This window comes from Entelurus aequoreus, linkage group LG17 (genome assembly GCF_033978785.1).
Source record: "Entelurus aequoreus isolate RoL-2023_Sb linkage group LG17, RoL_Eaeq_v1.1, whole genome shotgun sequence".
In the NCBI taxonomy this organism is placed as follows: Eukaryota; Metazoa; Chordata; class Actinopteri; order Syngnathiformes; family Syngnathidae; genus Entelurus; species Entelurus aequoreus.
The window spans coordinates 34,924,341-34,937,342 of NC_084747.1; the positions used below are offsets into that span (position 1 = coordinate 34,924,341).

Below are 13,002 nucleotides of genomic sequence, written 5' to 3' on the forward strand. Positions count from 1 at the left end.
GAGGGCAACATTACACTTATAGGACAAAGCAGAAACAGATAAATGTTGAAAAATGTGCACCATTTGCTGATGGAGTGCAGGAAATACAGGTTGTAGAGGAAGACACTAAAAGATCAATTGTACAGACTAGGTAGGGGATGGGGCTTAAAGGAGCCATATGTAAGAATTGTATGTCAAGTCATCATTAAATGGCCCTGATATGTCAAAAGGCATTAATAAATCATGTTCTTTTCGAATGCCTCTTTAACTGATAACAGTAGTTCAGCCGGGATATGCTCATTCCAAAATTATACTTACAGCCCCGAAACCTTGTTATTGTTTTAATTTCGATGTTCTGCCCTCCACCGTTTTAATCAATTAGAAAGTCTGTGAGTGTGTTACATCCATGTTGCCAGTTACGCATCGCTATCTTTGTCTAGCAACAGCCACTGGTAAAGTTACTAAACATGTCAGACCTTAGTAAATCTCTAAGGCCTCGTTACGATTCTCAACTTATTCATGGCAAAGCCAGGAACAAAACGAGGATTTGTATTGGGGATGCCTTTGAAAGATGGAGACGACTGAAGGCGGAGAAGATTTTTTCATCAGACGCCAAACTTGCTAATTTTCTCCTTGATTAGGTAGGGATGATACTCGAAACCGGTTTTCCCGGTTGTTTGATAAGAAAAGAACCGAGTCCTCGGACTCGAATCCCTTTTTGAGAACCGGTACCCGTTATCGAGACCATTATAGTAAAGGAAAAGAGTTGATTCTTTATTCGAATCCCGTCCCGACCAGAAATGCTCCGTGGGACATCACGTAGCTCAGTCATTAGGCGCAGATAGCGAAAGCAGGAAAACAATAGAGGGGAAAAAGTGCTCCAAGGTGTAATAAAGTTCAAAACAAAAGCTATAATCCATCGAATAACTTTACTGAGAGATTTTAGCAGGGTAAAACACATGACGAACACTTTTACGACCAACCGGAAACATAGCAACGCACCTCCTTTACGGCAGCTGTCGCAACGTTCTTAAAACAACCGCAGCACATACATATATATACAACATATCTCCCTTTTTTAACTTTTGTTTTTCTTTCCTTGTAAACAAAACAAAATCACACTGTAGATGTGTTGTCTGTCTAATTATAAATAATGCAGACGAGGCGTGTTGGCTGAGTTCTTGACGTTTACTTTCACAGCGTGGCAACATGCAACACTTTTCGGGGCTACCGCGCATGCTCGTAACTCCCGTTGCATGCTGGGTAGTGTAGTTGTTATATTCTCTAGCTCATAACATTTTTCCCCCATAAAGAAATAATGTTAATGTATTTATTTTTTTAGCTTTAACTTTTCATTTATTAGCATTGTAACCACATTTGCAAATAACTTTTCTCTTCATAGAATGTTCTTTCAATAAAGAAATAAAGTGCAAAAATGTCAAAGCATCATAACAAACAGTTATGTCAAATAGCAGCAGAAGTGCACTTTTTGGAGAGCTGTATTATTTTCAGTTTTGTGCCCAAGTGACAGATTTTATTTAACACTATATTATTTATACACCTATAGTGATCACAGAGACAGGTTGTTTTTGTGTTACTGTATATATTTGTTTCTCTGAAAAATCCCACTTAATATACTTTGGGTAACAACAGTCAATATTTATTTATTTTATTTTATTTTTTTAGGTGGGTAACAGTCAATATTTATTTATTTATTAGATTTTATTTTTTTATTATATAATAAAAGTGAGCTTTTGTTAAACCAAATATTGTGTGTTTTTTTACATATACAACAGCCTATCTGGACTCGATAAGAGAATCGATAAGGAATCGGTTCGATAAGAGGATTCGATAATAGGCTCGAACTCGATAATTCCTTATCAAACATCGTCCCTATTGATAGGTAAGTAAGGCATTTAGATTTTCTTTTTACTTGTAATAATTGGAAATTAAAATGTCATATGTAAATTATATTGTCCAATACAGTCTATGATCTTGTCTAACAAAGCTAGTATGTTTGTGCAACGAATGCTTAGCATGCTAGCCCGGTTAATGGGAGCATACGTACGGGGGAAATATATGCCCGTTTGCCTGTATGTCGATGTGTAATCGAACTGACAGGGCAAAATATCTTTACGACAAATAAAACCTATGTGAATATGGGTAGTGTCAGTGCATTTTTCGTTCACAATATGCTGATACGCTGAGGAAATAGGTTCCACTATTAGCACGGCTGTCATGGCCATGTGAAACGTATGGAGACAGCCAAATCACATGATAAGAGATTTCCTCATTCGTGTTTGCATATTGGGGACTACATGTACCAAGTTATATGGCAATCTGAAACGTTTGAAACAGTAACCTATATGCATACCTTGGTAAAATGTCTCCTCTTTAGTTTGGGGCGGACATTAGGCTGCTAAGCATGCTCTACTTATGTTCACTAGTATAACCATTTCTAGCATTGGTTGTAGTTTGTTTTAGTCTTTGTTGTACCTTGGATAGTACTTACAATACCCATATGTCAGTCCTACAGCGTAGGACTCGTTGCTTGCCATTTGAAGTACCGGTACCTTGGAGTCGTCGAGTCGATCGAACTGGATTCGGCTGCGTATTTGGCAACCTCAGTCAGGGAGAGGGAGAGGGGACTACAGAATTTTGACCGTGAATGCAGTACCATTTCTGGCCAGATTCTTACATATGGCTCCTTTAAAGGCGATTTTAGGGAAGGGGACAACACTAAAGAATGTAGCAAGGCGCTAATGGGATATCTTAAGACCACAGGTTTAATACCAAAAGTGCAGTTTTTTGTTTTTTTTCATGTGTAAGAAATGTGAGTGTGAATGTTGTCTGTCTATCTGTGTTGGTCCTGTGATGAGGTGGCGACTTGTCCAGGGTGAACCCCGCCTTCCGCCCGAATGCAGCTGAGATAGGCTCAAGCACCCTCCGCGACACCAAAAGGGACAAACGGTAGAAAATGGATGGATGGATGTTCCGTTTTAGTTTTGTGTAAACATACCAATATAGTCTGTAACCTTAGTACTCACCCTGAGGATACACGCTCCAGTGCAGTAGGTGGCGGTATGCACCTGTAACGTCTTGAACCAGATATCCGGTCGTATCGGCTTATCGTTAACATCCCTATCACCGATATATCTAGATTCATATCGGATTGTAATTTAAGGTAAATATGCACACCCCTAACAACCACCTGACATGCTAATTGATTGTATTGATTTATAATACATATTTTACATGATATATTCGTTAAAAAACTCTGTGCTCTGCATATGAATGCCATGCATAAATATTATTTCCAATTGAGTGTAATTGTAATTAATAGTAACGCAGTGATGGATCTGTGTGTGTACAATATGATTGCACCTTGCACTGCAAACATAGGTTGACTTGTTTAAAATTTAAAAAGCAGGTGTTGATAAGACTCCCCTGCTTTGAGCTGTTACATGATGTTTTGTGCTAATAAAAACGGTAATAAAAATGCACTTTTCACACATTTATTTACACAAATTACATACAGTATTGTACTAATAAGAGTAGTTATTAGTATTTAGTATTGACAGCTATTTTGTCTTACATTATATTGTTTCGCTCCATTTATCATTTGTTATCAGTGTACAATGTAAAACAGGTCATATATCAGAGGTGGCTGCTGGTCTTTCAAGTAGGGAAAGCCCATTTTCAGCTACCCTATAAACACGTGTACAGTTTCCAATAACAGATAAACGATATAAGAATGCCAGATTTTACGAAGAAAACGTCACTATAGGATTGTAAAATTCTCCATGTCAACGCGGAACAACAGAATGAAATTTGAAAAATGCTCCGGCTGTGATTTATTGTTCAGGATCGCTAATTCGCTCATTTTGCTGTCAATCAAAAGGGATTCGGCCTCAGACAGATCATCCAATCATAATGCGAAAGCCTAGCTTCCATCACAGTCAAGGCAGAGCCAATCTCTCATTTACTTCCAGAGATGATCGATGTCCGTAGGCGGGACAAAGCCAAACATGTATCCAATGATTGTCTTGTTTGGCTGCAGTGAAACAACCAACTCTATGCTCCCTCATTGAAGTCAATGGAAGCTCAGCTTCAACACTGTTCAATGCACTTTGTTGCTAATGCAATCAATGAGAAGAAAGTTGCATCATTCATTCATTCATACATACATACATATATACATACATGCATACACGCACGCACGCACACTTTTATATACTGTATATACACATGAGTGTGCGTATATATATATATATATATATATATATATATATATATATACATATATATATATATATATATATATATATATATATACACATACATATATATATATATATATATACACACACATACATATATATGGCAAGTATGCCATATACACACATGCACAGCAGGTCTCCAATGTTAACAGTCTCTGGCCTGTGAGAACAAGGCGGGAAAGGGAAGTCTTCAAGTCAGATTCGTAACTTTGAGACAAGCGCTGGGTCGCAGGGCTGTATGCTTAGCTTTTTTTTTACTATGAGCCCGGTGCTACTAAAAGAAAACATTTAGAGGAACAGAAAACTTTTAGTAGCACAGAAAAATTTAGGAGGAATATACAGTGTCCTAAATAACACAATTGATTGTGTTGACACTCAAAGAATGCACACAGTAACACACTTGTACACTCATACATGTAAACACTGTGCTATCATAAGCCCTAATGCAACCCTCAATTAAACATCCCTGTCCCACAGCTTTTTGTAGTCAAGTCATACGACGTACTAAGATACACATAGTCACATAACATGACAGAGCACTTTACATGCAATTACATTACATAGATCGTAATGACACTAATACACATGACAGAATGACCAGTGCTGTTGATAGGTTTTAAATGTAGTGAGTCCCCAGGACTCACAGCTGGTCATTTTAGTCGGGTCCTGGGAAAATTCAGAGAGTCCCAATAAAAGAGGCTGTTTGCAACCTTTACGGAGATGCCTCGAAACGTTAACTTTCAAAATGATTTTAAGCATTATATCCCGACCTCGTACGTTTTTTAGCACGTAAAACATTACTAGTATTGTTAACATAAGCTAGCTGGTGGTGTTCTTGTTATATTTTTTGTTTGAAAAATTTAACTGAGAGCAAGTTGAAAACAGCTGCGCCCTTTTAAAAATAAGTATTTCTTTATCGTTCTCATATTCTTGTTTTTCTAAAAGTGTATTGAATTAATTTGCCGGTAATATGGTATGATATGGTTATAATAAGAGTTGTATTGATTTATGTTAAAAATGTATCTGAGCTTAAAACTGTCACAAGTGTATGACTGTGACATACACAATACTAAAAAAATTTTGTAACAACAAATAACGAGATATTAGTAGAATTCAAAGGAAGACAAGTACTAAAAAATATGAATATAAGTGTCAATTTTAAAGCAAACAAAACATTCTTAACCACAATGGATGTGCCTATTTTGTTAAGAATAGTGCAACTGTTGCAGTACATGAAATTGTCATCTGAAAAGTGAAGACATTGTAAAAGTTAACTTTTTGGGGGAGGGGGAGGGATGTAGACCTAAGTTTGTACAGGGAAGGCTGAGGTACCGTACTATCGCTAGTCTGATCATTATTAGTGGAAGCAGAAAAAACAGCTGCAATAGTACTCTGGTGACGAGGAAAAAGCTTTTATCTTTTTTAGTGGTGTTTTTTTGTTCTCTTTTCCCTGCTTACTATCTCGACAGAAGCAGCATGTATGCATAGTCTTAGTGCAACAAAACAGCGACCGCCATTCAAAGAATTGTAACATTCGAAGGAATGAAGGAACACAGATTCCCAGTATGTCTTTCTTTTTTTCACAAAAATGCAGTGTTCCACTCCAACAGGTTTAAACCCTGTGTCTCTTATTTTCCCAGCAACTCTCAAACAACCTTTGACCCCAACAACACACGTCACTTCCCACTCATGTCTCGGAACATGATACATTACAATTTTCAGTTTCTCTATTCCAGTGTTTTTCAACCTTTTTTGAGCCAAGGTTGAAAAAATCCGGAGGCACACAACCAGCAGAAATCATTAAAAAACGAAAGTCAGTTGACAGTAAAAAGTTGTTGTCGCAATTGTTGGATATGACTTTAAACCATAACCAACCATGCATCAATATAGCGCTTGTCTCAAAGTCGGTGTACTGTCACGACCTGTCACATCACGCCGTGACTAATTTTTAGTTTGTTGCTGGTTTCCTGTGTGTAGTGTTTTAGTTCTTGTTTTGCGCTCCTATTTTAGTGGCTTTTTCTCTTTTTTTGGTATTTTCCTGTAGCATTTCATGTCTTCCTTTGAGCCATATTTTCCCGCATCTACTTTGTTTTAACAATCAAGAATTTTTCAGTTGTTTTTATCCTTCTTTGTGAGGACATTGTTGATTGTCATGTCATGTTCGGATGTACATCGTGAACGCCGTCTTTGCTCCACAGTAAGTCTTTGCTGTCGTCCAGCAATCTGTTTTTGTATACTTTGCAGTCAGTTCAGTTTTAGTTTCGTTCTGCATAGCCTTCCCTACGCATCAATGCCTTTTCTTCGGGCCACTCACCTTTTGTATATTTTTGGTTTAAAGGCCTACTGAAATGAATTTTTTTTATTTAAACGGGGATAGCAGATCTATTCTATGTGTCATACTTGATCATTTCGCGATATTGCCATATTTTTGCTGAAAGGATTTAGTATAGAACAACGACGATAAAGATTGCAACTTTTGGTATCTGATCAAAAAAAGGCTTGCACCTACCGGAAGTAGCGTGACGTAGTCAGTTGAACATATACGCAAAGTTCCCTATTGTTTACAATGATGGCCGCATGAAGTGAGAGAGATTCGGACCGAGAAAGCGACAATTTCCCCATTAATTTGAGCGAGGATGAAAGATTTGTGGATGAGTAAAGTGCAAGTGAAGGACTAGTGGGGAGTTGAAGCTATTCAGATAGGGAAGATGCTGTGAGCTGATATTCAGCTGGGAATGACTACAACAGTAAATAAACACAAGACATATATATACTCTATTAGCCACAACACAACCAGGCTTATATTTAATATGCCACAAATTAATCCTGCATAAAAACACCTGCGTGTTTGTTATGCTAGCTCCTAGCTCCTCTGCTAGCTCCTAGCTCCATAGAACACGCCAATACAATTCAAACACCTGATCAACACACACAATCACTCAGCCCAAAAGACCGTTTACCTAACCCAAGGTTCATAAAGCTTATATATTTTTAAAAAGTTACGTACGTGACGCGCACATACGGTCAAGTTATCGAATGTTTAGCAGCCAAGGCTGCATACTCACGGTACCTGATATTCAGCTGGGAATGACTACAACAGTAAATAAACACAAGACATATATATACTCTATTAGCCACAACACAACCAGGCTTATATTTAATATGCCACAAATTAATCCTGCATAATAACACCTGCGTGTTTGTTATGCTAGCTCCTAGCTCCTCTGCTAGCTCCTAGCTCCATAGAACACGCCAATACAATTCAAACACTTGATCAACACACACAATCACTCAGCCCAAAAGACCGTTCACCTAACCCAAGGTTCATAAAGCTTATATATTTTTAAAAAGTTACGTACGTGACGCGCACTTACGGTACGTACGTGTTATGCTAGCTCCTAGCTCCTCTGCTAGCTCCTAGCTCCATAGAACACGCCGATACAATTCAAACACATGATCAACACACACAATCACTCAGCCCAAAAGACCGTTCACCTAACCCAAGGTTCATAAAGCTTATATATTTTAAAAAAGTTACGTACATACGCAAAAAAAAGCCAAGGCTGCATACTCACAGTAGCACGTCTGCGTCTTTGTCATCCAAATCAAAGTAATCCTGGTAAGAGTCTGTGTTGTCCCAGTTCTCTACAGGCGTCTGTGTATCCAAATCAAAAGTCCTCCTGGTTAGAGTCTCTGTTATCCGAGTTCTTCCATCTTGACTGCATCTTTCGGGAATGTAAACAAAGAAGCGCCGGCTGTGTACTGTTGTGGCTGACTACGTTCGAAAAATACGTCCATTTCGCACCGACAACTTTCTTCTTTGCTTGCTCGGCTTCCTTCTCCATAATGCAATGAACATGATTGAAACATATTCACGAACACAGATGTCCAGAATACTGTGGAATTATGAAATGAAAACAGAGCTTTTTCGTATCGGCTTCAATGTGGAAGGCATACCCGTGTTCGCCGGGCTACGTCACACGCATACGTCATCCTCAGAGGCGTTTCGAACCGGAAGTTTAGCGGCAAATTTAAAATGTCACTTTATACGTTAACCCGGCCGTATTGGCATGTGTTATAATGTTAAGATTTCATCATTGATATATAAACTATCAGACTGCGTGGTCGGTAGTAGTGGCTTTCAGTAGGCCTTTAAGCATTAGTTACATTTTTACCTGCACACTGCCTCCCGCTGTTTCCGACATCTACAAAGCAATTAGGCTGCCACCTACTTATATGGAAGAGTATTACATTATTACTCTGCCAAGCTTTAGACAGTACAGACACTCAACAACAACACATAATTTGCAGACTATAATTACTGGTTTGCAAAAAACATTTTTAACCCAAATAGGTGAAATTTGATAATCTCCCACGGCACACTAGTGTGCCACGGCACAGTTGTTGAAAAACACTGCTCTATTCAACATGTTCGAAAAGGAGTAGGAAGAAGCAGAGCTTATTTAATCCTACCTCTTTTCCTTTACATAACAGTTGCTAAAACTTTTGTTCACTTCCTGTTCTCAATTAATTCACAAAATACTCCATAAGTAATAACAATAAAAATAAATAAATAAATAATTGGTGAAGTAAGTTATAGTTCATATTGTGAGATGAGTAAGATTATCTTGAAAATGAATGGATGGATGAGATAAATTCAGAATGTTTATCATGGTTCTTCTTCTTTGTACTTTGTAAACACTAAGTTTGAAGAGTTTCTTGAAGTGGATCATATTAGTACATTGTTTGATTTATTTGCTTAATCCATTCCATAATTTAATTCCACATACTGATATACTGAAAGTCTTAAAGGCCTACTGAAATGATTTTTTTTAATTTAAACGGGGATAGCAGATCCATTCTGTGTGTCATACTTGATCGTTTCACGATATTGCCAAATTTTTGCTGAAAGGATTTAGTAGAGAACAACGACGATAAAGTTTGCAACTTTGGTCGCTGATAAAAAAAAAAGCCTTGCCTATACCGGAAGTAGCGTGACGTCACAGGAGGAAGGACTCCTCACATTTTCCCATTGTTTACAATGCAGCGAGAGAGATTCGGACCGAGAAAGCGACGATTACCCCATTAATTTGAGCGAGGATGAAAGATTTGTGGATGAGGAAAGTGAGAGTGAAGGACTAGCGTGCAGTGCAGGACGTATCTTTTTTCGCTCTGACCGTAACTTAGGTACAAGGGTTCATTGGATTCCACACTTTCTCCTTTTTTTATTGTGGATCACGGATTTGTATTTTAAACCACCTCGGATACTATATCCTCTTGAAAATGAGAGTTGAGAACGCGAAATGGACATTCACAGTGACTTTTATCTCCACGACAATACATCGGCAAAGCTCTTTAGCTACTGAGCTAACGTGATAGCATCAGGCTCAAATGCAGATAGAAACAAAATAAATAAACCCCTGACTGGAAGGATAGACAGAAGATCAACAATACTATTAAACCATGGACATGTAAATATACGGTTAATAATTTCCAGCTTGGCGAAGCTTAACAATGCTGTTGCTAACGACGCCATTGAAGCTAACTTAGCTACGGGACGGCGGCGGGCATTGTAGCTTTCGACGACACCCCGGCCGCCATCAGAGTCGGCAAGAAACATATTTCCCCAAAGTTACGTACGTGACATGCACATAGTGACACGCACGTACAGGCAAGCGATCAAATGTTTGGAAGCCAAAGCTCTACTCACGGTAGCGCGTCTGCTATCCATCTCAAAGTTCTCCTGGTTGTGTTGCTGTAGTCCGCCGCTAATATACCGATCGCACCTACAGCTTTCTTCTTTGTTTGTTTGTTTGTTTGTTTGTTTGTTTGACTCCATTGTTCATTAAACAAATTGCAAAAGATTCACCAACACAGATGTCCAGAATACTGTGGAATTTTGAGATGAAAACAGAGCTTTTTGTATTGGATTCAATGCGTCCGAATACTTCCGTATCAACCACATACGTCATCATACATAGACGTTTTCAACCGGCAGTGTGGCGGGAAATTTAAAATTGCACTTTATAAGTTAACCCGGCCGTATTGGCATGTGTTGCAATGTTAAGATTTCATCATTGATATATAAACTATCAGACTGCGTGGTCGGTAGTAGTGGGTTTCAGTAGGCCTTTAAGTGTGTTGTATGTGTGTACAAATGTTTTAAATTACATTTTTCTCTAGGATTAAATTTCTCCTCTTTTGTTGAGAAGAAATGTTGTATATTCTTGGGTAGCAGATCATAGTTTGCTTTGTGTATGATTTTAGCTGTTTGCAAATTCACCACGTTGTGGAATTTCAGTATTTTTGATTCAATAAATAAGGGGTTTGTATGTTCTCTATATCCAACATTATGTATAATTCTAACTGATCTTTTTTGTAACACAGTTAATGAATGAAGTGTACTTATGTAGTTATTTCCCCATATAAGTATAAATAGTTGCAATAGACTGAAGCTGCAAACTTTGAAACGTGTATTTCCTACTGCATCCTAGAATGCACTATATTTTGTCTAATACAGAATGTCCTTAAATATTTATTCTGTCATGTCCTGGAATGTACCTTATTTGTTTCAACGTGTCACTAAATACACCTTATTTCTTGCAGCATGTCCTACAATGACCAGCATTCCTTACAGCATGTTCTTCAATAGCCTACATCTTATTCGTCTAGCATCTCGTTGAATGCACCATATTTTGTCTAGCATGTAGCCTGTTCATTGCAGCATGCCCAAGAGTACACCTTGTTTTTCCTACATGCCCTAGAATGCACCTTATTAAATCCAGCATGTCTTCGAATGCACCTTTTTGTTCAGCACACATACGCCTTCATTACAATCAATGTCCCTTTTTCCTATACTCAGACAATTTCTTCAAAAAGATTACCCATTATTATCCTCTGAAATTGAGTCACAAAGGTTCCCCACTAGAACATAGCTAATATCACTGAATGCGTGTTAAATGTAAAAAAAAAAAAAATGACGGACTCAGAGGAATGCTACGCAATGAGCAAATAGGGCGTACTGTGCCGGTGACCAGTGAATAATAATAAGAACATTGCACAAGTCCAAGCCAGTGCAGATATTTCCCACACAAACCTGATACCCATATGCTTAAAAGTCGTACTTCAAGGGCATTATTTCCACATGAGCAGCAATGTCAAGGTTGACAGGCAGCTTATTACTCTCCATTATCCTACCCCAACCCTCTTTCTTCGCGCAGACACACATACGCCCATATGCCACATTCCGTTTATTTACAAAAAAAACGTTTGCCATTGCGTTGTGTGGGTTTTACAGAAACATATTCAGCAACATGCAAATGATGCGTTCAGGTGATAAATGCAATAGTTAGCTTGCAGAGGCCATTCAATTAAATGAGCTGTCAAACGGTTAATTAACGCTCGCTCGCCGGACTCCTGTGCAAATGGATGCGTATAAGAACGGTCAGCCCAAACGTGGTAAAATCACTAGAATACAGGCGCAATTGGATAACATGTGCAAAAGGCGGCTACTGGTTGCAAGAATTCAGGGACAAGCAGCAAGGCCGCGCTAGCAGGGTGACCAATGCATCGCAAGGCCCGTTTAACGTTCACAAACCCGCCTCCTCAGGTTCGGAGCACAAATTGTAGATGTCATCTCTTAAAAAACCCAAACTTGAGTAACCTTTGTGTCCACATTTCAGGACTCGACCACAGCGGAGCTCACCGTTAATGTATTTTTTTTTGTATATGAATTGCACAGACCTGCCCAGATTCTGTCGTCCCCCGCCGCTTCCTCCGGCACCAGCGGCGTTACCACCGCCGGGTTTGCTGCGATTTCCACCGGCCTTCATTGACATGTCGCTCCCATAAAAGACGGCGTTTTAAAATGACCAGCTCGACACCGCAATTCTCTCCTGTAAGAGGAAGATTGTGGTGTGTGTGTGTGCGGTTGACAATTGGCCGCCGCCGTTAGCAAGTCCGAGGCTAGCAAGCTAATGTCAACGTGCCTCTAGAGGGAGATGCTATGCTAACAAGCTAGCGGGCTTGCTAGCTCAATTAGCGACCTGTGCAATTCCTATTAAAACTGAGAAAAAACACCACTTAAAAAGACAACACGCACAGATGACTCTCCTGTGATAAACACGGGCGTTGAACCTCTTGCCAACGTGTTGTGTAATCCAAACAAAAAGGAATTTCTAATCACAAAATGTGGTTTCGTGCTGTCTAGGGCTGTTTGCGTTGCTAACATCGACAAGACCAAAACAGTCTGAAAGGGGACAAAAAAAACAGCGGAGGGATATTTGACATGCGTATCAGCCCATGGCGGTCTGAGCATACATCATCATACGATCGTTAACCATAACACACAATCATGCAAAACATGTAATTACAGACACGTTTGTAAGTCAAAAAAATAAGCATATATTGACAGTCGTGTATTTTACACAAAAGCGCTACGTAATGGGACTACTTTCAGGAAGTACTGGATGGCTGTGTTGTGGCATCCACGTGAACCGGCTAACGCACAGCATACCCATGCGCATCAATTACGCTGACTGTATGCATGTGTTGTAATCGACTATTACACGTCATTTCATATTTATGCATAATCATACATGTATGTGTACATTGTGTGAATGTAAATATGAAATGTTCCTTAGTGTTACTTGTGAAGTATGTTGAAAACAAACCATATGCATCATGCAAATTCACATATGATGATTATCAGGGGTGTGGGGGAAAAAATCGATTCGAATTCGAA

At 38.9% G+C, this 13,002-nt stretch overlaps 1 protein-coding gene across 16 annotated transcripts in view; it reads right to left on the reverse strand.

Annotated features, from left to right (window-relative positions):
• The window catches only part of atxn2 (ataxin 2), a 48,573-nt gene extending 36,039 nt beyond the window's left edge, over positions 1 to 12,534 (reverse strand). For 13 of the 16 annotated variants that reach the window (XM_062025566.1, XM_062025565.1, XM_062025561.1 and 10 more), the window contains exon 1: positions 12,003 to 12,533. In XM_062025566.1, coding sequence (XP_061881550.1) covers positions 12,003 to 12,097 — 95 coding nt within the window. In that variant the 5' untranslated portion in view covers positions 12,098 to 12,533. Of the gene's footprint in view, positions 1 to 12,002 lie in introns of all 16 variants that reach the window. The other 3 variants (XM_062025563.1, XM_062025551.1, XM_062025552.1) reach the window with 1 other exon arrangement.
• Between the last annotated feature and the right edge of the window lie 468 nt (positions 12,535 to 13,002).